The 21190-nt window shown below is 40.0% G+C and overlaps 1 protein-coding gene across 1 annotated transcript; it reads left to right on the forward strand.

Annotated features, from left to right (window-relative positions):
* The first annotated feature begins 786 nt into the window (after positions 1–786).
* Positions 787–20901, forward strand: LOC113031716 (nuclear receptor ROR-alpha). The gene is given in 13 exon segments (XM_075410386.1): positions 787–939; positions 5418–5447; positions 14694–14779; positions 16003–16144; positions 16240–16271; positions 16273–16591; positions 16682–16783; positions 16871–16992; positions 17429–17561; positions 17663–17770; positions 17851–17961; positions 19084–19193; positions 19334–20901. Coding segments are annotated over 13 exon segments (1512 nt in total). The 5' UTR covers positions 787–887; the 3' UTR covers positions 19499–20901.
* The last annotated feature ends 289 nt before the right edge of the window (positions 20902–21190 follow it).

The raw sequence follows: 21190 nt of genomic DNA on the forward strand, positions 1-21190 counted from the left end.
GCAACCACTGTACGAGCCATGTCTTAGAGGATTTACCACAATGATGTAAACCGAGAAGACGTATCGATTATTCATCGTTTTCTTTTTGTCCTCCCACCCGTGTTAAAATGGGGCATAAAATAACCCCTCCGTGTATGCCATACTGTATGGGCAGGGCCCTACGAGTAATTCTAACAAAAATGACACCAACCCACGAAAAGGGATTTTTAATTTAAGGATGTTCCATTTCCATACAGACTGAAATCTAACGTCTCCACCGTGCATTTTATTTTCTCGATTGGTGTGGCGGAAATTTGTGGCAGCAACATGGGATTATATTTCTCAACCGAGCACTTCAAAGCAAAACCCGATCCGGTGCTATTACGTAAGAGCCGGTGACATAACTCTCTCCAGCCTGGGACGGCTAGGGCGCACTGTGAGCGCAAGGGGAGGGGGGTGGCGGGCGCGCGGCCGGCCGGTCCAGCTGCACTCTCCGCACTGCTGCTGCCACAGGGGGGAACGGGATTATTTCAAAAACAACCACACAAGAGGAGGAGTGCTGTTGAATAAGGGACCCTGACACACAGAGAGAGAGAAAGAAAGAAGCCAAGGAAGATGACTGCCGATTTTGGGGAGCCACTGTGAAGACTCTTGAAGGAGGCGAGATGGCAGTGCACGTTTTCAAATGCCTGCGCCGGCCTGGGCGCTAGAGCGACCAACAGGTAGTATGAGTCTCGAGTTTTGCTTCGTTTCTTTCTGAGCACTGCAGTGTCAGCAGATAGATTTGAAAACTGACTGACCTTACAGGACTTTGTGGTTTGTGTGCGCCAGAGTGCGTGAGTGAGAGAGCGAGTGAGTGAGGGGAGAGTGTGTGCAGGCCCACCTACTGGTGTTTTGACAGGAGAGTTATGGAATATGAAGAGCCCGACGTGCCCTCCGCTGACACCCCCATCAAGAGAGGTGAGATTTTCCCTCTCCAGGTTACATTTACACTGTGGCAGGTGCAGGAAAACTGAACTTTAAAGTCACAGCAAGAAAAATACAATTTGTTTGACTAGTTTCAGCTCACTAAACAGTGTGCCTTGACATTTTATGCCCTCATGTCCCTCGCTTATTTCCCAGCATGCCTTTGTGTGCCCACTCACTCCCATCCCCTCCTTTCCTCCTCACTTTTATCTCATCCTGTTGGCCTCTAGTGCACCAGCTGACTCCCTATCTCTCCCTCTCTGTTCACTCTTAACTTCTCCCCCTTCACTCTCATCCATCTTTACCCTAGTAAACCTCCTCATCCCTTTAACTGGGGTATGGTTAAGGTGCTGTGAGTGTGTAAGAATGGCAGTAAGCCGGAGTAATCCATGGGAATTAGCTCTAATTTTTGCCTCTATTACTGGCCAATGCCTTTCTGTTCAAAGCCTCTCCCAGGCCATAATCAAACTATTGGCAGTGACTGGAGATAAGACTGTCTCTCTGTCACAGAAACCCATAGCACACCTTTCCTACAGGATAGCAACACAGCTTGTCTGAAGTGCTGCAAAATGTATTTGTGTGTGTATGTGTGTGCCTCCATTTAATGCATGTAAGAGGCAAAGCAAATAAATAGGTTCTTATTTCTAAAGAGGTGAAACAATAATGAGGCCTGTCCCCTTTTCTCCAGTAAATGTAGGAGGATCATAGCAGCAACAGTTTACATTCAAAGTCCTGAACTTTGTATTTTACCTTTGAAAATTTCACCACACTGCTGATATAGTTTTTGGTTTTCTTGACTTAAGTTTTTCGATATTTGCCACTAACATTGACAGATTGATACTTTTATCTACCCCCCTAAACTCCCCCAGAAACATAACATAAACAATTTGCTGGTTACCCTAGATTACCTTTAGACCGCAATGCCAACAGTTTTAATTTGGAACCATTAGTGATTTAATAGTATTATGTAACCATTAGAAAGAAAGCGACCAGCAGGCAGGTCAGAGAGGAAACAGGCACAATTTAGTGTCCATTATAGATGTATTATAGATGCACAATTATAATTTAAAATGGGTTTTGTTTATGTTGCAAAGTGTCAATGGTAATCAAGGGAGGAAAATAGGGTAAGATTAAAAGTGAAAAAAGAAATGCCAGTATCAACAGGGACACTGAAATGGCTCTTAAAAGTTTTATGTCCTTCTGTTCTTCTTCTTCTTCTTCTGGTTTTTATTTGCAAGTGACAATACAAACAAATAATTCCAGAGTGGTTTCCTTTGGAGATAGCTTGCCTTGGGTAAGTTAAAGTCATGTCGTGCAGAATTTAGTGTAAAAATGACAACGTTTGGGGTAAATTTGTTAAAATGATGCACAGCTGAAGCTTGAACATTATGTGCAGGATACCTAATGCATCTGGCCCTGGAGCTGATGCTTTATTCAGGTTAAACTAGAGTGTGGTTGCACTGTTTTATTTTCATATTTAGTTTCCGTACTGCTGAGACGGCTCTTCTTGACTTGATGAGAGTCTTGGTTTTAGCGGCTGTTGTGGGCGTCACTCACTTTTCTCAAGCAGTAGTTTTAGTCTTGCTCCACATTTGGGGTTTTTTCTCCTGTCTGTACAGTATAGGAAAAGAGAAAAACAAAACAAAACAATCTCCTGTTCATTATCCAATAAACGCCCATTTGTGGTGTTCCCCAGGGACCTATTGTAGGTCCGATTAATTTCACCGTAAATCATTCTGCAGCCATTTCTGAACCAAAAACTGTCTTCACAGCAATGACAGTATATTATTCTTTTAACCAAAATGCATCTGGCCTTCTTCAGCCGTCTGCTATTTTCTTGGAAATCAATGCAGACAAGTCAAGAAATACTTTCTGTTCTAAAAGAACACTAGCCTTGCAGCCATCCTACTGATGTTTTCAGAAACTCTTTGAAGCCAACATGTTCAGATGACTCTTTTTACAGAGAGATTATCCACAATTTGTGACACTGTGAGTGCTACTCCTTTTTTTGTCACTCTATACCTTACTTTTCTTAAACTCCTGCAAAGGTTTGCTTCACCAAATTGGCAGCGACATTTATTTACAGACTTGTGGTGAATTACTTACGGTGTACTACACGACTGTCCTAAAATTTTCAGCTGTGTAGATGTTTTGGGTTTAAGATTTTAGAGGAACTGCACGTGTTGGCACATTCTTCTTGAAACCTGGCGAACAGCTTAACCATCCAAATCAGACTTGCTTTTAACTTGATTTGTACATATTTCTTTTTGTTTCAGCATCTAGCATATATTCCTTTTCATATTTTATAGTTGTTATGGTACTATATGTTGTAATTTTTTTACTTGTTTTAGTAATCTTCTTCTCAAATGTATGCTTTTCTTTTGCTTACTGATTAAGCATTCTACCTAAACCTAATTTTTAAAAAGCCCTTTTTTAATCTTGTTTACTGTATTTGGCACCGGTCTTGGATGTTCACATGTTTTGTATGTTTTCTGTGCTAGATGGGTCGTGGTTTCTATTCAGACAAAATCGTCGCCTCCTCTCTGGGTTCAGTGGTCTTCGGTGCTGTTATGTAACACAGCAACTGTCACTTCAGCAGTGAGCTTAGATGTCAGTGCAGAGAGTGAGATTTTGCCTGATGGGTGGTGTTGATTTTTGTGCCTCCGCTGTCACTTTTGGGTGTGTGTAGATGGTTCATGGCCTGGCTAACAGGTGTGCCTTGCTAAATATGTACATGCTGTGTCACATTTAGTTTTCACAGGTGCCATCGACCGCATGTTTATTTAATTCTGCTGCAGCAATATTTTAGGCATTTAATACCATTGGTGACACATTTCAGGAATAACAGCGGTGCAAATAGTTGGCGTCAATTCTCGCTCATTTTCGATCAGCGTATCGGGGTTCAGCATTTTATTTATTTTTTAAAATCAGATTAGTCGGCCTTAAAATCGTCTCCGTAAGGCGAGAAGCTGATGTGCGTTTCTGTAAATGACTATTCAAGGAACGCAGGGGAAAGCATTGATGTAACACTAATGTAAAAAACACTGAAAAAAATTCAGGCCGTCCTCATTTGGAAATGATGCTCTAATAAATGTAGCTGATTTTTTGTGTGTAATTAATCAGCCTTTTCTTAATCGATCACCTTTAAAACAGTTGCTCTGTGAGTGTTGAAATTTTCTTTTCATTTTCCGTGCGTGCACTGCTGCGCTTTCATTCCATATATTCTGCTTATGAAGCAAAACTGATTTGATGAGGGTAGGAAAACAGAGGAAACCACAAAGGGCCTGATCTGGCGCCAGACAAAGACCGGCTAGCTCTACGTCTTCCATTGATACTTATCTGCCCTGCATTCAAACCTCTGTCTAACACACACAGCCTCTCACACGCAAATACACAGAGAAAACGCACACATACCCTCACACACATGCGTATACATACACCCACAGCAGTAAACCCCCTGCTTAAGAACTGACCCTTAGTCGCTCTAGCTGCACTTCAGACTTTCTCACAATTGCGGTCACAAAGGCAGACAAGAAAGAGGACCTATTGCTTCACAGACACCCACCTTCCTCTACCTTTATGTCCTGTGTGTGCGTGCGCTGAAACACCACACAAACATATCATAGACCCACACTAGTGTAAATAGGAATCCTCTAATTTAGCCTCTCCGCTCTCACTGAGGCTTCTTATCTGTCCACATGCTATTGTACACTAGAAAAGAAGCCAAAGAAAGTGCTGCATACTGCAAACCCCGTATCAAACTGCCATTTAGGAGCTGACAATGGCTACAGTGTAATTTTATGCCGGTTTTACTTTCCCTCTCATTTCAGTCTATTTGAAAGTCAGGATTTTACTTGTTGTTACAGTAGTAACATGCTCATTTGGATATTTGATTATGATTGGTGAGTATGATATGTATTTGAATGTCAAACGTGCTTTTGTAATCCATTCATTGCACTACGAATAGCTCCTGTGTAGGTTTCAGTGGTATTTAAATTGTTCGCTTAAGTAAAAGTAGAGATACCGCACTCTAAACATGATCACTTCTTTTTTTAGTAGCAGATGTAAAGGTAACAATAAGTTAAGGTATCAAAGGTATTCATCGAGCAATCAAAGATTGTCTCATCTAACTTTTGTGATGGGGTTAGCTGTCATTTGTAACTCTTTTTTTCTTAAAATGTTATACTGTACAACATTTATCTCAAAAATGAAGTAAATCCGATGCCTAATTTATTTTCCAGTGGCTATCACATTTTCAATTCAAAGAGATGGAAAACTCTATTGGTAAATGTTTACTCCTGGATTCAATATGAAGCTTAGATGCCACTGTGTAACGCCCACCATGTATTCATATGAGTATACAGCAGGTTGAGTTTCTTTCACTAAAATGCGCTTTAGGATGCTCGTACAAAGCATAGACTCACAAAGTTGTTTAGTTTGAATCCACTAACTACCCTTTTTCCTCCCTTTAGGAGGTGCCGTGTCCAAGAAGAGTCATTTGAGTAAGTTGTCTACATTTGTGTGTGTGTGTGTGCAGTAATAACTTTGCTTGTGTTTGTGCTAGATATTTGTGCATGCAATGTGGTTAACTTCATAGTTAGTGAACATGCAGCATGCACCTGTACAGCAAAACACACATACACACAGTAGTGTCGACGGGGACGGGGCCATTAGTGACACACTCGGCGCGCGGCGTGTCGCACCTGTGCTACCCCCCTCGCACAAACACACTCGCAGACAAACAGTGATGAAAATACCAACCACTTTGGCATCTGAATGCAGATGAAAGCGATAACATCTCGTCTTTTTTTAACTTTTTTGGTTTAACACCTTCTGCCACAACTTTAGCACACCTGTGTATGTTATCGAGAGTGAAGGTGCTGTGTGTAACACACCACCGACCTTCATATTAGGTGGCGTGATGATAAACCAACTGAGACTAAATAATAATGGTTTTCATTCATCACACGTACCCAAAACCAGAGAAGACAAGAAAGGAAGGGCAACGTTTGGGGGTCTTCTGTGGTTCTGTGTGGCGGGATGGAAGTGGAGGGAAATATGAGTGGAGAATGAAGAAGCTGTGGTGGATTGCAGCTGCAAGTGTTTACTTAAACACAGCACTGAAGACATAAAATAGTCTGAAATACATTTTTCAGTTAAGTTGAAGAGCTCACATAAAAAAATAACAGATCTCAAAATACGTACCTTTTTTTTTAGCTACATCATCCGAACAATTTTTAATAAAATGCAAACTTAACATTGAACACATGCAGCATAATAATTAATTAAGGTAATGTTTAACTCACTGTACTTTTGAAACCTAATTGCTAATTGTATGAAAATGATAAATATGTAGATTTTACTTGGAGCATTTTCAGTGGAGGAGATCTGTAAGCTAAACTCAGATAACCTGAATCAAGTGTGTAAATATGCTACATGGAGAATAAATAATTCTTTAAAATGATTTTCTCTCTCTCATATACATATATATATGCATTATTTGAAAATATCTGAAATCTCCAAACTGAGTTTCCCAATAACAGAAATGTAAGTTTGTGTGACTTACATATTTTTTTTAAGTTCATCTCCAGTGATTCCTGTCTGCTGGTTTGACTTAAACTCTCTCATGGACAGTCTCAAAGGTGCCAGACATTATAAAGCATTTTTTGACATATGATACAGAGTGAGGGGGTGAAGGATAACAACAAAGGTATAAAGAAAAAGTACCTTGAGAAAAACGACAGGGCAGGGGACGGTCCCCCCTTCTTTGTCTTGATCTCTCTCTCTCTCTCTCTCTCTCACACACACACACACACACACACACAATCATGCACACGCAAACAAGGAAGGTGAGGCGGTGACTGACACTCAAAAGTCTGAATATGTATGCTGAAGCTGCAGTGAGCACCCGACCCAGCTTGATAAAGGACGAACAAAAAAAGGAGCAAGATTAAAAGATATAGGTGGTTCCAAAAAAACGAGTGTGTGTCAAAAGAAAGACTATTCTTAGACAAAGTGAGAGGACAAGTGAGTTTGTGAAAGTGGGACAAACGTCTGACACAAGTGGAGGAGTGAGGATGATGCGAGGTAGGGATGAAGCTCTTCAGCGTGTGTGTGTGTGTGTGTGTGGGCACTTCAATCAAAGATATTTTTTATCAATTAAATCAGTTACGTGCTTTTTGATGACGTTTTTCTCCAAGCCTCCCATATTTCAAACTTTACGATTATAAGGTAACGTTGCGACTGATGCCTCTGATGGTGCACGAAATCGGTATCGTTTGATAATAACGTCACCTTTTGGTTAAAAGTAGCTGTGTCTTTTTAAACCTTCACCAAGTCACCCTGAAATATCTGTGCTTTCATGCAGACTCAGACACCTGTGGCTTCAAACACATCAACTTTCTCAGGGTGTGTCATTAAGCTTTTTGTTCAGGTTTGCACTTTAGTTTCTGGTGTAATACTTCGTTGAACAGGAAAACGCCGCTCAAGTTTCAAGTGCCTTTATATTTCACAATTTTTTCTCGTGTGCTAACTAGAATTTTACAGCTTTACAAGTTTTATTGAATCCCACCGACGGATGTTTTTAGCAGCATTGTAGAAAGCATGAAAACACACACGTGTGTTCCTGTGCTTATGGTTTTCAGCGAGTAAAGATTATCTAATCTGTTTTGAGTCCCTCCATTGGCTGAATTTTGAGTACCTTCACAGTGATTGATGTGTTTCAGTTTTACGGTTTGGCAATATGACTCAATTTTGAGCTCTCTTTGATGATTTTAAGATTTGAATCATGTCTCAGATATTTCTGCCCTCTGATACTCCCACATATACAGTATACCTCAGGCTAGGCTAATTCTGTAGAGTGAAAAGGTTGTATAAAAATGTATATTTCTGGAAATAATACCCATTCATAACATTGTAGTAACACCTTTTGTCAAGTCAAGTTTCCATTGTAAGTAATTCTTTTAATGAAGCCAGTGATTGGTGGAAGATCAGTGTGACCAGGTTATAATATAATATTTAAGATGTTGAGTTTTTATTTATTTTTAAAATCATACACACACACACACACACACACACACACACACACACACACACACACACACACACACACACACACACACATATATATATTATATATATATCATAATCAATCATCATAGTCTTGCACTTGAGTGCGGAAAACAGGATGTTTCACTACCGCAGTGCGTTGCTTTTAAATGGACCGACTCCAAGCACGTACAGGATGCAGAGGAAATGCTAAAAGTGTGATACTGAAAATGATTTCTCACACAAATAAGTCCCAGATTACCTGAATAAAAATGGACAAAATACACAAAGAGGTGACAAGGGAGAAAAGGCAAAGGGAACAATGAAAATTGATTAATTTGTTTTTGCTGCGTACACACTTTTGCCGTTGCAACTTGCAAACACTTATAGACACACCAGCACACGCAAGCACAAACACGCATACACAGATGCGCAGCTGCTTTTTAGATGGCGGCTAGATGCAGCATATCTCTGCCCTGCAGCTGTGCTGTGGATACTGCCTGTGTGAACAAAACGAGAGCAGCCTCTGATGAAAAATAACTAACTAAATATATTTGTGTTATGACCACAGCTGGGAGACAATGAATTATCTCTGGTGTTACACACTTGATTCCATCAGGCGCACTTGAGATGGCTTTGTTGCTGTGTTTGGGGGGATTCCTGTGTAGATTGTTACACAGTTTCTTTATCAGAAAGGATTTCCTTGTTCCTCTGGGTGCAGAAGCCTGCAAAAGCACTTCCAAAGCAGCAGAAGCAGTTGGCTACAGATCAAAGCAGACATGAAAATGGCAGGTGACACATTCCCCCCCAAAATTTGGTAAATGAAATACACAAGTCGAGCTGATTCATACCCTTTGCTACTGTCAAAACATTACCTCTTTCAGACACCTCCGAATTCAAGAGCAACTTCAAAGTCAAATATGTGAAATCTGATGCTAATTGGTGTTCAGATCTGCTTTGAAAAATTCCTCAGATAATCATCTCTCAGTAGGTTTTTCCATCTGTTTTTTGTTATTGCAAATTAATGAAACTCAGCGAAGGAGTTCTTGCATTTATTAAACGACCACAGTCTGGCTCTGAAACCTAAAAATACATTAGCAGTGAACTATTTCTGAGTGAAAATGTTTAGTCCAAAAAAGCTGACGTGAAATGCTTCTTATTAAACCGCTCTCTGGCACTAGGTTTTACTTTATTTCCCCTTTTTTAAAATTAATTTTATTCAGTTGCTGCTTATTTTGTGTTTTCTTGTAACTCTTGGTTTCTTTTAATGGAAAAAAAAGTAACCTGACTTTTTATTGTTATTTGTTTGGATTTGCGCTGCAAAGTATTGTATGGTATGATGTGTAGCAAAACATTCATCTTTTATCTAATGTATTTAAATGCAGTACTACACATGCAGTTATTTGTTTAAAAATAAAAAGCTGTGACAATCTGCTTTTTTTTTGTCATTTAAAAATAGTTTTAAATGCAGCAGAAAAATAGTGGTTTTAAGCTAAAGTTCCAAAAGTCTCAAATTTTACTTCAGGACGACCTTAAATTAAAATCATTAAGTGTGTTTTTATGTATTAGAGATAATAACAGTACAAATAAAATTGAATTTAATTCGCCATGAGTCATATTAAAGTAAGCGGTTAAAGAATTTGTCTTCACTGGTGTTGTAAACTCAAAAAATGATCCTACATTAGGTACAGCCCTCCTGTGCTGAGTGTTAATGTGCTGTATGAGGATAAAGAGTCTGTGCAAGTGTGTTTGTTTGTGGATGCAGTCTGTATACAAAGCTTGTTTGCACTTTTGCTTGCGTATGTCTCAAAGGTAAGCTTCCGTCAGAGGAAAGATTGAGGTTTTTTTTGTCCGTTTACAGTTCATAGAACAAGCTGCTGACAAGGTAATTTCAGGCACAGAGAAGAAAGTGTCTGGTTAAACGCTGCAACAGTGGAGCTGGTACAGTTTTCACCCGTGAGTCTGTCTGCCTGTACGTATCATCATGGTAAAATGGGATTCTTTGCCCATAGCGTCACAACCGTGAGAGACACGGTCTCAGAACTGGCGTCTTTGTGAGGTCAAACTGAAGGCCGAGTTCAGAGATTTGGGGCAGTCCGATGTACTAGTTTGCTGATAGCGGCGATGTGAAAAAGGACGTGAGTTTCCACGATAAACCCCTGTCAAAAAGTCTTTTTAAATACCTGCAGTGACAGCGGTGCCGTTAGTGTTTTGACTTTACGAGTCCGTTTCTCTGTCTGTGTCACAGCGTCGTGATTGAAAACCTTTACAGGTGAGAGCTCAGTTCAGAAGAAAGGCCTCGATTGATGGTGGTTGTAGTCTGACTCATGAGTGCTGACTAAAGGGAACTAAGAGTCGAGGGGCTAATCCCCATTGTCCCTCTTTTAGAACAATTTTATATCACAGGTGTTCTGATCCCATCATAAAACTGGTGCTGGTTTGCATCAGTATTCACACACACACACACACACACACACACACACACACACACACACACACACACACACACACACACACACACACACACTTGTGCTCAGTTTGACTTAAACGTTGTGAGAGGACTAATTAATCTTTTTTTGATTTGAAATCCAGGAATAAAAAACTGTCCTTGAACTTTTCTTAATCCTTTTTATTTTTTCTAAATGATTTTGAAAACGTTCCTCATTTTGCAGTTTGCTTTATAGCTTTGTAAATGTTTGAGGGTTTATTAATTTCAGCACATTTAACCTCATCATTATTATTTTTTTTTTTGCTTTTTCAGTTTCCCTAAAAAGAGATTTAATGCTTGCACCATTATTATTTTCCTTAATGACTGATATTTATTATCCAAATTTCACTGAAAAGCCATTACAACGTCATCTCTGCTTACAGCTCTAAATGAAAGCCTATATATTATATTATTATATTTAATATATGATTTTTTTTTACTTTGACAGCAATCCTGCTTTGTCATTTAAGTTCTCAGTGAAAGATCTCAATACTGTTTTAAAGATCATCAGATCATCTCTGTGTGGCGGCATTTAGGTGTACAGTGCACTGTGTGCGGAAGCGTGGGAGGTGGCACGCTGTTGTTTGTACTGACAAATCAAAATATCTCCACCACTAGTGTACTTAAACCCCTACACTTGCCAACAGCATGTGTCAGGCAGTTTTGAATAACTTTTCAGGCGAACGGTTTTTGTGTAAATGATCTCATTTCATTGTTCCTCAATCATTAAGTGGTTGGTATAGGATTAGTTTCGCACTGTATGTCGTCACTTGTAGGTTGTGATTGCTTACGTAAGGTGTTGGCAGCCATGACTATCAAAAGAGACTTTTTTGAGTGGAAAAATCTGTGTGGACTGCAGAAACATGTTTAAAAGTCTCTATCAATATGAGTTTATTAGCATTACTGCATGTGATTACTGTGCAGTGGGAATTTATAACTGTCTAGCACTTAAGCTTTGCATTGTCATTAGCATACTGTCATGTTTATGTTGCAGTTATGAACTATAAAGCCTTCAATGACTAGAATGACTCATTTTTCAATGTGTTTTATTGCCACTAAAACAGAACAAATCTGAAATGGAGGAAGAAAACATCTACTCGCCTGCTGAGGCCTACTTTAAAATAGAAGAACTGCGCTTTGAGTTCTTCTGTGTTTGCGCACATTAATCAAATGAAAAGAAAAGGAAACCTACACTCACAAAATATAATGAAAGAAATAACACCATACCCGCTGCAAAAACAGTAAAAGTAAAGCAAATAGTACCAGTTTAATTCTGACTAAACTTCGGTTACATATTAAACACTGCTAATTACTTTTATTTTAAAAAATTTGGACTCCACAACTAGGAGGACTCAGGTCATGACATTTATGTGTTTAGGGTGCTAGGTGATAGACAAAGACTAGGTATTAAAACATTTATTTTTTTATTGGGTCTATTGGCTGCGCCGTGTTTTTACAGCTGGAGAATGTAAAGAATCGCTAACAGCACTGATAAATAAAAAAACAAAATGCCAAAAAAAATTAAAAGTCAGATCAAACTGAAAAAGGTTACTGTTGCACCCAAAGGCCTTGTGGTTGCTTCACTGTTGCCAGTTGTGACAGCATTTTAGCAGTTTTCTTTTTAACGTACGTGTATTTGTAAAATCTTATTCAGTAGCGCAGATTCCCAACAACAGTTGCCTCAAACCGCTTTATATTGCAAGGCAAAGACCAAAAACCATTAGAGAGAAACCCAGATAATCACAAAACCCCCGTGTGAGCAAGCACTTGTTGAAGGCGGGAAGGAAAAACTCCCTTTTAACAGGAAGAAACCTCCGGCAGGGCCAAGATCAGGCAGGCGCAGCCATCTGCAGCGACTGGTGAAGGGTGATGGCAAAGAAAAGAAGAGAAGGAGACAGGACAAAAGGCAAAATAACTATAGTTTAATTCTGTATTAGCATCTGTTGTAGCGACCCCTAAAGGGAATGATCAAAAGAAAAAGATGAAGACAGTCATCTAGTTTTTAATAAGGCCATTGAGAGTCACTGGAGCTTAAACAGATCAAACTGAAAAAGGTTACTATTGCACCCAAAGGCCTTGCTGTTGTTTCACTGTTGCCAGTTATGACAGCATTTTGGCATTTTTCTATTTAACAAACATGTATTTGTAAATCAAGCGCTGTGTTTAGCTACAATGCGCACCAGACGCAATCGCTCGTGACGGAAAAAGACACAAATGGAAGAAATAATGGTAGCGCAGTATTTTTATCACTCTATCTCACACAACCATACAACCATGCAAGCACGCACACCAGGAGATGCTGGGTTTGATTGGTCTGTGCCTGTGGCTGGAGATAACCAGGTGAGACAAAAATGGCTATAATCTGCTGATAGAGGGCTGTTCGGTGGCTGCCTGGCGTTTATTTCTGTTTGGCAGTCGGGCTTTTAAAGGCAGATTGATTCTTGTTTCTGTGTGGCACCAATAAAGATGTCACAGTTGTGTTGGGCTCATTTAAGGTGAGCGCAGGTACGACTACATGGAAAGCTGTTGGAGGAGCGGTGTGCGTGATTGCCATGAGTTTGAGTGTGAGATTGCATGTGTGAGATTGCATGTGTGAACAGCGAAAAGCTTGTGGGCCACGGTGGATTTCCTGTTGTTTGAGGTTGACAATCAGAACTGAAATAACTAAAAAAGCAGAGACCACTGATGTTCTCTCTGACTATCCAGCACTACCAACAGGAACACAATTTTAGTCATAGCTCGGTCTCTTTTCTTCGTTCTTTTTTTTTTTACATGTGATATTCAGCTGGCGGCGAAAGGCTGCTGGTCAAGCTTAATGGTTAATTTAAAGGGACAGATTAATGTGAAATGTTAAGCATCAGAGTTAAACTGGTGAAATATTCTTATCATGGTCAATCATGAGGTTAATCAGACAGTTCCATTAGTAGAAGCTGCAGTCTTATCAGATTTGTGGCTCTATTATTTTCAGCTCGATTGTAAATGCCTTTGCTCTGTGTCTATATTTATTTTATCTCAGACTGGCTGTTCTCAGAAACCTTCTAGTGATCCCTGTGGCACCAAATAAAGAGGGCACACACTGACACACTAACACACACTCGTGAAAACAAATCTGACACAGTTATGCACGGAAACGTAAATACTCCCGTATATTGTCAAGTTGCAGCTATAAGAGCTTGTCTCGAAGAATGCAGTCACACTTTCTAATGAGAGACGATGGCGGGAAGAGATAGCCGCCTGCATTATTTTAGGTTATTTGAGGCTGGAAATGCCTCTGCATCACCACACGGCATAATGCGAAAGAAAAAAAGCCCACTTCCTCATGAGCTTCTCAAAAATATTTTTGTCAAGGATCCGTGATACAATTCATCTTTTTTAATGAATCAAATGACATCTGATTGTGACAGAAATCGCCACTAATCAAAAGACTGGGGGGGTGTGAGAATTTCACAGTGCAGTGGCATGGGGGGAGGTGAGAGGGGATGGCCATTACTGGCAGTGATGAAGGAGAGCGCATTACTGGCAGCGATGTCCTTTATGAGCGAGATAGAGAAGGATTCACAAAGAAAGAAATGACATGAAAGCAGGAAAGTCAGAGTGAAAGAGAAGTCACGCAACCACTTGAAAGCACTCTGAGGTTGACACCTTCATATTCGCCGCTTTTCTCCATTTGCAAATATTCCATGTCCTCAGAAGTCTCTCGGCTTATTGCATTTGAAGGTATTTTGTTCATTATTATTAAGGCAAGAGGTGCTTCAGAGGAAAATACCTTTGGTCTACTATGGTCACACAACAACTGATAGATGCTTAAGGGAAAGTACAGAATAAAGCAAAAGTTGTGGGAATCACTTTGCAGTTGAATTGTTTAGATAAAAATGTGCAGTGTCATTAGAATGACAGTTGGTATAGTTTTACTTACACTGCGATGAGCTCTGTGCTGCAAATGTTATAAAGGAATGATTAAAAATGCTTGCTTTTAATATTAATAACAGACTCATTTATTCTGCTATTTTGTTTTGTTTTGTTTCCATCTGTACTGTAGATGTGTGTGCATATACAAAGTCTGAACTATTGAGCTGACATTAGAGCAACAAAGGTCACGTTAAACTACACTGATCAAACGTAAAAAGTGCTGCATTTAAGAACTGTATTTTATTTTCTATAAAGTTAAAGTTTGGATTTAACAAACTTTTTCTCTCCTTCTGTGTTTGTTCAGCCCAGATTGAAGTTATCCCATGTAAAATCTGTGGTGATAAGTCCTCTGGAGTTCATTATGGAGTCATCACTTGTGAGGGCTGCAAGGTGAGATGGGCCACAACAACCTCATTTCCACATCATTCTGATCCTGACCTCATATCACTCCACTCATTATGAACCTACAGCCAGAAGCCTTTAAGGTTTATGCCATAGCTGCCTTAAATTAACAATGTCTGTAATTTACAAAAAAATCCGTTTTTATATTTCTGTAATGATTCATCCATCAGTATGTGCAAGCTCTTTGATCAAAATTATATTTTTAATGCAAAAATATAATGAATGTTGTCATCCATGAATTTTAAAATGACCTTTATTACAAATAAGCAGAAAGGAAATGCATGTTCTTATTTTGTGATGAAGATGTCAAATTACAGTTTTTAACTTCCTAAACAGAAAGATTCGTTTTAGCAGTTGAACATTACTCTTGATTAACTTCTGACTTTCAGTGTGCCGCGCCACATTTGGATATAAAATCATGAATTCAGTCATTTGAGCTTTTTAAAATTTCTAATACATTTTTGTTTTTATAACACTTGGTTTAAATAATTTGTCAAGCAATGTGCAGGAAACAGGAAACACTTAGCTATGTTAGCATAAAACAAATCTAGTTATCAGTGTCTCTTAAGCGTAATAATTTAATATGTATTCATGTTTTATGTTTAACTCATTAAAAAGTGTCTTGAAAATTTAGCCATGTGAATCTACAGAGTTACTTTTCTCATCCAGGTGCTTTTATTTTTGAAGTTCTTGCTAGCAGGCTAACTGGTTTCAATCAATGAACATTTCATCTGTTTTTCTACAAGAAAGCAAGTCGATATTTCCCAATACTCTAGTTCCTAGAAGAATTCCTTTGACAATTGGTGACCAATAAATTTTCCCAATAGGAAAAAAAATCTGGGACTGTTGTGCAGGGCCGCACCAAAAAACTGTTGAGCAAACGGAGGTAATCTTATCGGTGCGGCCCTCCACAGCAGTCCCAGTTTCTCACTAACCTTTCACTATTACAGTTGGACTGTTGAATAGCAAGTTTTAGCTTATTTTAGATATTTTGTATCACTTATACCTGACAGATTACAGGAAATATGAGTTATACTGATTTAATTTAGAACTTGTCAGATGATAATAAAATATTTTGGCCACCAGAGAACATTTCTGCTCATTAACAAGAGCAAATAAAAATGTTTCTCTTCTGACTTTTATGTGTAACTCAAAAATCACTATTTCCCAGTCAAAAATTGAGCTTTTGTTTGACTCTTCTAATCCCTCAGGGATTTTTCCGGCGCAGCCAGCTGCCTACCGTATCTTACTCCTGCTCCAGGCAAAGTAACTGCCAGATCGACCGGGCCAGCCGCAACCGCTGCCAGCACTGCCGTCTACAGAAGTGCCTGGCCCAGGGCATGAGCAGAGATGGTGAGAGAAAGCACACATGCACTGACAGGCAGACAAATCTATTTACTGTTAATTCGCAGCAGCTGCTTAGTCATTTGTTGATTGTTTATTTCCAGCGGTGAAGTTTGGACGGATGTCCAAGCGTCAGCCGCGACTCTCTGATCGCTGAAGTGGAAAGGCACCGGCAGCAGCAGCAACAGCAGCTTCAGGGAGACGCCCAGACCGTGTTGTCCTACCCCACCAAGAACCGCCAGGACCGCTCCCCCCAGCTTCTTCAGCCCATGGCCCCGACCTACTCATACAGCGGAGATGCCGAACTGTTGACCTACGCCGCTGATATTCACCCTTACCTGATGTGCTCCCCGAACGACTCACAGGTGCCTGCTATGATCTACCGCACCTCTGGGATCTCTCCCACCTCAAGATCCCAAGGGAGGGGAGACAACGCCGGTCATGCTGATATAAGAGGTGAGGCTCAGATGTGGGAACTTCACCATGCAGGACGAATCCTCCTTTCTTTGTTACTTATTTGTCTCTCTTCTCTGTTCTTTATGCAAGGATTTGACTCCAGGCAGTCGTCTCATGATATGATGGGGATTCATCCTTATAGTGGTCTGGAGGATCCATACAGCCTGTATCCTCACTCCCTGCGAAACATAGGTGAGCAAATGAGCACAGTGAGCCAAACTAAACATGTAATTTTCTCATATTTATAGTATTCATAAGTGCGTCTTCTTCTTTTTTTAGATGAACTGTGTGCCAGCATTGTGCGTTCCCACAGAGAGACCAGTCAGTACAGAGTGGAAGAGCTCCAAGCTCTCAGGTGGAAACTCTTCAGCAGAGAGGAGATCCAAGCATACCAGAGCAAAGTATGTGCACTGTTTTCTCTTCATTTTTATTTTTTATTTTTTAATTTTGCGATTTCTCCTTCATGTGTGTGAGCTTACTCAGACAGTCTCAAAACAAAACATGTCATTTCACATGCTTTACGTCTGAGGCTAGTTTTGTTTGATGAATCAAACAGGAAACTGAGAAAACGTCTTTCATCGCTTCCCCCTCCTCTTCTTTCTTTGATCTTTTTTTTCAGTTGATCAGAGAGAAAACAGCAGGGTAAATTGAGTGATAAAATACAGAAACTTGAGCAGCAGACTGAATTGTTGGGACACTGAGGATGAGTTTTTGTGAGACGAGTGAAATGTTTTGCCCTTTAGAGCCCATTTTAAACAATCTATGGTGAAAGAAAAGGATTAATGAGAAACAAACTGAGCGAAGCAAACTGAGCTTCTGTCTGACTCTCTTTCCCAGTCAGTAGATGAGATGTGGCAGCACTGCGCTATCCGACTTACTGATGCCGTCCAGTTCGTGGTGGAGTTTGCAAAACACATCCCGGGTTTCCGTATGCTGAGCCAGAACGACCAGATCGCCCTTTTAAAGACTGGTGATTTTCCCTTTTCTAGAAGGATGTGCTTAAAACACAATATATATAACTGAACAGGTTTGATCTTACTCTCTTCTGACCTGCCTTCCTACTCTTTTCAGGCTCCATGGAGGTGGTTCTGGTCAGAATGAGCCGGTTCTTTAACACAGAGAACAACACTGTGTTCTTTGATGGGAAGTTTGCTGGAACTGAGGTCTTCAAATCTTTGGGTGAGGATTTATCTGAAGGTGTGAAACCGTCTATCTAAACACCATAACTTATCAATGCTCAGTGGTTTCTTGTCTTGCAGCTTGTGGTGATTTAATCGCAGCAGTATTTGACTTCGCACATGGCATGTGTGCCCTAAAGCTGACTGAGCAACAGATTGCTCTCTTCAGTGCCCTGGTGCTCATCAACGCAGGTAAGCCCAGCTCGGTCTGTCTCACTCGTACTGCGTTCATTTTAAGCACATCAGGAAGGAAGCGGTCTTTTCTTTTCTCGTCCTCCATGATGGCGGCACATGGTGCGGTCTTGGGTTCGGCCTTTATGTGTTCATTTGGCGTTCTCCCTGTGCCTGTGGGGACTTTGTCTTGATACTCTGACTTCTTCTCAAAGACATGACTGTTAGGCTTAATTGGCAATGGCGTCTATGAGTTAGTGTCATAAGTACCTTGAACTGGAAATGCAGTTACAAAAATGGGTGGATGGATGTCATAGATGAATAAGCTTGACCTTACTGTCAGATGTGCATGAATAAATCTTGTAGGTTTATCATATTACTGCCCAAATATAGATGACAGATATGTTTTGTGTCTGTGTCTTATCCAGTTTGCCTCTTTTCCATTTTGTCTTGTGTAATTTTAATTCATTCTGTCCCATTAAGTTAACCTTTCTGCCCCCTAGTGGCCGTGAAGAGACATAGTTCAGTTAATAGGCCGCAGTGAATGAGGATGAACTGATGAATGAAGGAAAAGACACAGAAAAGGAAAAAACAAGAAAGACAAAGAACACTTTCCAAAAAGTGTTCTTAGGTGTTGTTGGGAAGGTGCGACAATGTTTCTGGCCTTTGAATGAAGTCCTTTCCTGTCTCGTTGTTGTTGCGTGAATTTTAAACTGAAATTAAAAGGAATCAAAGAGAATATTTTAACAATGGACATTCAGAATAAGGGCGTGATAAATATCTGGATCCTATCACCTCATCGCTTCAGTCCTTATTTTTACTGCTGTGCTTTATGGGTTCCGCTGAAGATTTTAATGTCATTATATGTCTAAAGTATAGAATTGAAACAAACTTCTGAATGTATTTGTTAAAAAACTCTTTTATGATTTCAACCCTGCTATTTTTGCCTGCCAAAATTGACTAAAGTTCACTGCTGAGAGCATCAGCCTGCTGCCAGGGACTTAACTTCCATGCAGCAAGTAATGCTGTCTAGCCTGTTCTGCAAAATGCTTTACTTTATGATTTTTGTTATGTTTTTCACCTTTAAAGGGAGCAACCTGAAAAAAACTCAATCCTTCTTTCATAAAACATCTTTGTGTTCAGATCGTCCGTGTCTGGAGGACAGGAGCAAAGTTCAAAGAGTTCAAAGAAGCGTGGAGTCGGGACTGACACACATTTTGCACCGAGACAATCAAGAAAGTTTGATTCACAAGGTAAATATCAGTCACCTGGGTGTTCAAACACTAAAAGGCTTGTATGCTCCATGTTTCATATCTGTGAGTACGCGTAAGATCGCAGGCTTTCCTCGCTGCTGTAGAAAGCTGACGGCTAAATGTGTGTGTCCTCCCTGCAGCTGTACCAGAAGATGGGGGTGTTGCGCTCGCTGTGCAGTCTGCACATGGAGAAGCTTCACTGGTTTAGTCAGCGGTACCCGCTCACAGCTCACTCTCTGTTTCCTCCGCTCTACAAGGAGCTGTTCGCATCAGAGGCAGAGCTTCTGCCGGGGACCACTCACTGATGATCTACGGGAATATGCAAAAACAGTCGCGCACCAACGTACAGAGACTCCTATTAGTTTGAGTCTCATTACTTTCTGGCAGATTCTATTTTTCTAATAATAAAAAACACACAATAATTGTAGCGTGTGTTAAGTGTTATATGACTTCCAGCAGAGCTTTTCTTTGTTAGATGATGTCAAGAAGAATTTTTTTTTTTTTTTTTTTGATAGCTTAAAATTATTTTGATGATGCCAGAGAAACATATTTTGATGTTCTTCGAGAGCACATTGTCGGTGGAGTAAGAGCTTCATTTTCTCTCAGGTTGTGCTGTTGTGATTCTGTCCAGTTGTAGCTTCTGTGTGTCACGGTGTCTTTCAGACATACAAATTCAAAAAGGCAGGCCACTGTTCATCATTAGTTCGAACTTTTAAGTGTTAGTCCACAGAAAGTCTGTCTTTCAAGCAGAAAACACCAAACTTCAGAGGGATTCAAATGTGACTTTATAAAGTTTGTATCTTCACCTTGTAGTGATTTCAAGAGGTTTCTTGCTTGACTTTGTCAAAAAATAAATAAAATTTGCGCTATATAAGTTAAAGCTAAAGCCAACCAATGTGCTTTCAACAAACTTTGCAAGACAAACAACAATATCAAGCACTAAAAGCAACCATATGCAACTACAGATGTTGGTCTAAAAACAGAAATCCACTTTGTCTTTAGCTTCCATACTCATAATAGGGTTTAAGTTTTGCAATGCTCCTTAAGGATCATGCAATGCCCTGTTGAGCCTGTGCATGCTAGCTTGCACAAATTACATCCTGTTCCTGTTTCTTCTCGGTTGTTTTTGCCCTCAGGAGTATTTAATGCAACACTGGCTTAATGCACCTGGAAGCTGAGAAAGTCAATCATCTTGTCTCTTCACATCAGCAGCTTCAGTCACACCCGCCAGCCATGAAGAGCGGAAAGTGTCATTTAGATGCTGAATACTAAATTAAAAACTTGCCTCTTTGCGTCTGTATGTCTCCAGAGAAGTTTCTCCTCCTCAGGCTGGTGTCTGTCATAGACTGACCAATAAATACTACAAGGGCAGCAGTACCACTGAAATGGTTCCCTTTAAATGAATCCTCACATGCTTTTATATTGTGTGAGCTGTTGCATTAAGTGTAGAGATAATACAAAAAGGTGCAAGCGTGTAAAGTAGAAATCTCGTCCCGTGTGTGCTAACTCTTCCTTCTTTTCCCCAGATGAACTTGTTTTGTTTTCTCTACATATCTTTGAATAGAGCGGCGGGTGAATGAGAAATGTCGAGATGTTTCTGCATTAAGTATGTCTGTATGTAATCATCTCTGTCCCTGGAACAGCTGGCATTTCCCTCAAGATAATTTGCTGTAAACCTTCTAATAAACTGCTGAAGCTGTGACACCAAGCAGATGTTTCACTTTATTTGACTGCTTGTGAAATCACCATAAATATTTATGCAAGGCTGAGACAAGGAAGAAAAATTAACCGAATTATAGGGAAATCCCTATCAAGTCAAACACCAAAGTTTATTTGTTGCAGTCAAAGCTCTATAGCGAATATACTGAAAAACATCCAAATAAGTTGTCTCCAGCAAATTTCGGTAAATTTGCAGCTGCAGCAAAACAGAGGAAATATTAGTCATTGTGGGTGACTACCAGTGGTCTGTGGAAAGGTTTTTTGAGGTTGTCACACAT

The sequence above is a fragment of the Astatotilapia calliptera genome, chromosome 11 (assembly GCF_900246225.1).
Source record: "Astatotilapia calliptera chromosome 11, fAstCal1.2, whole genome shotgun sequence".
NCBI lineage: Eukaryota > Metazoa > Chordata > Actinopteri > Cichliformes > Cichlidae > Astatotilapia > Astatotilapia calliptera.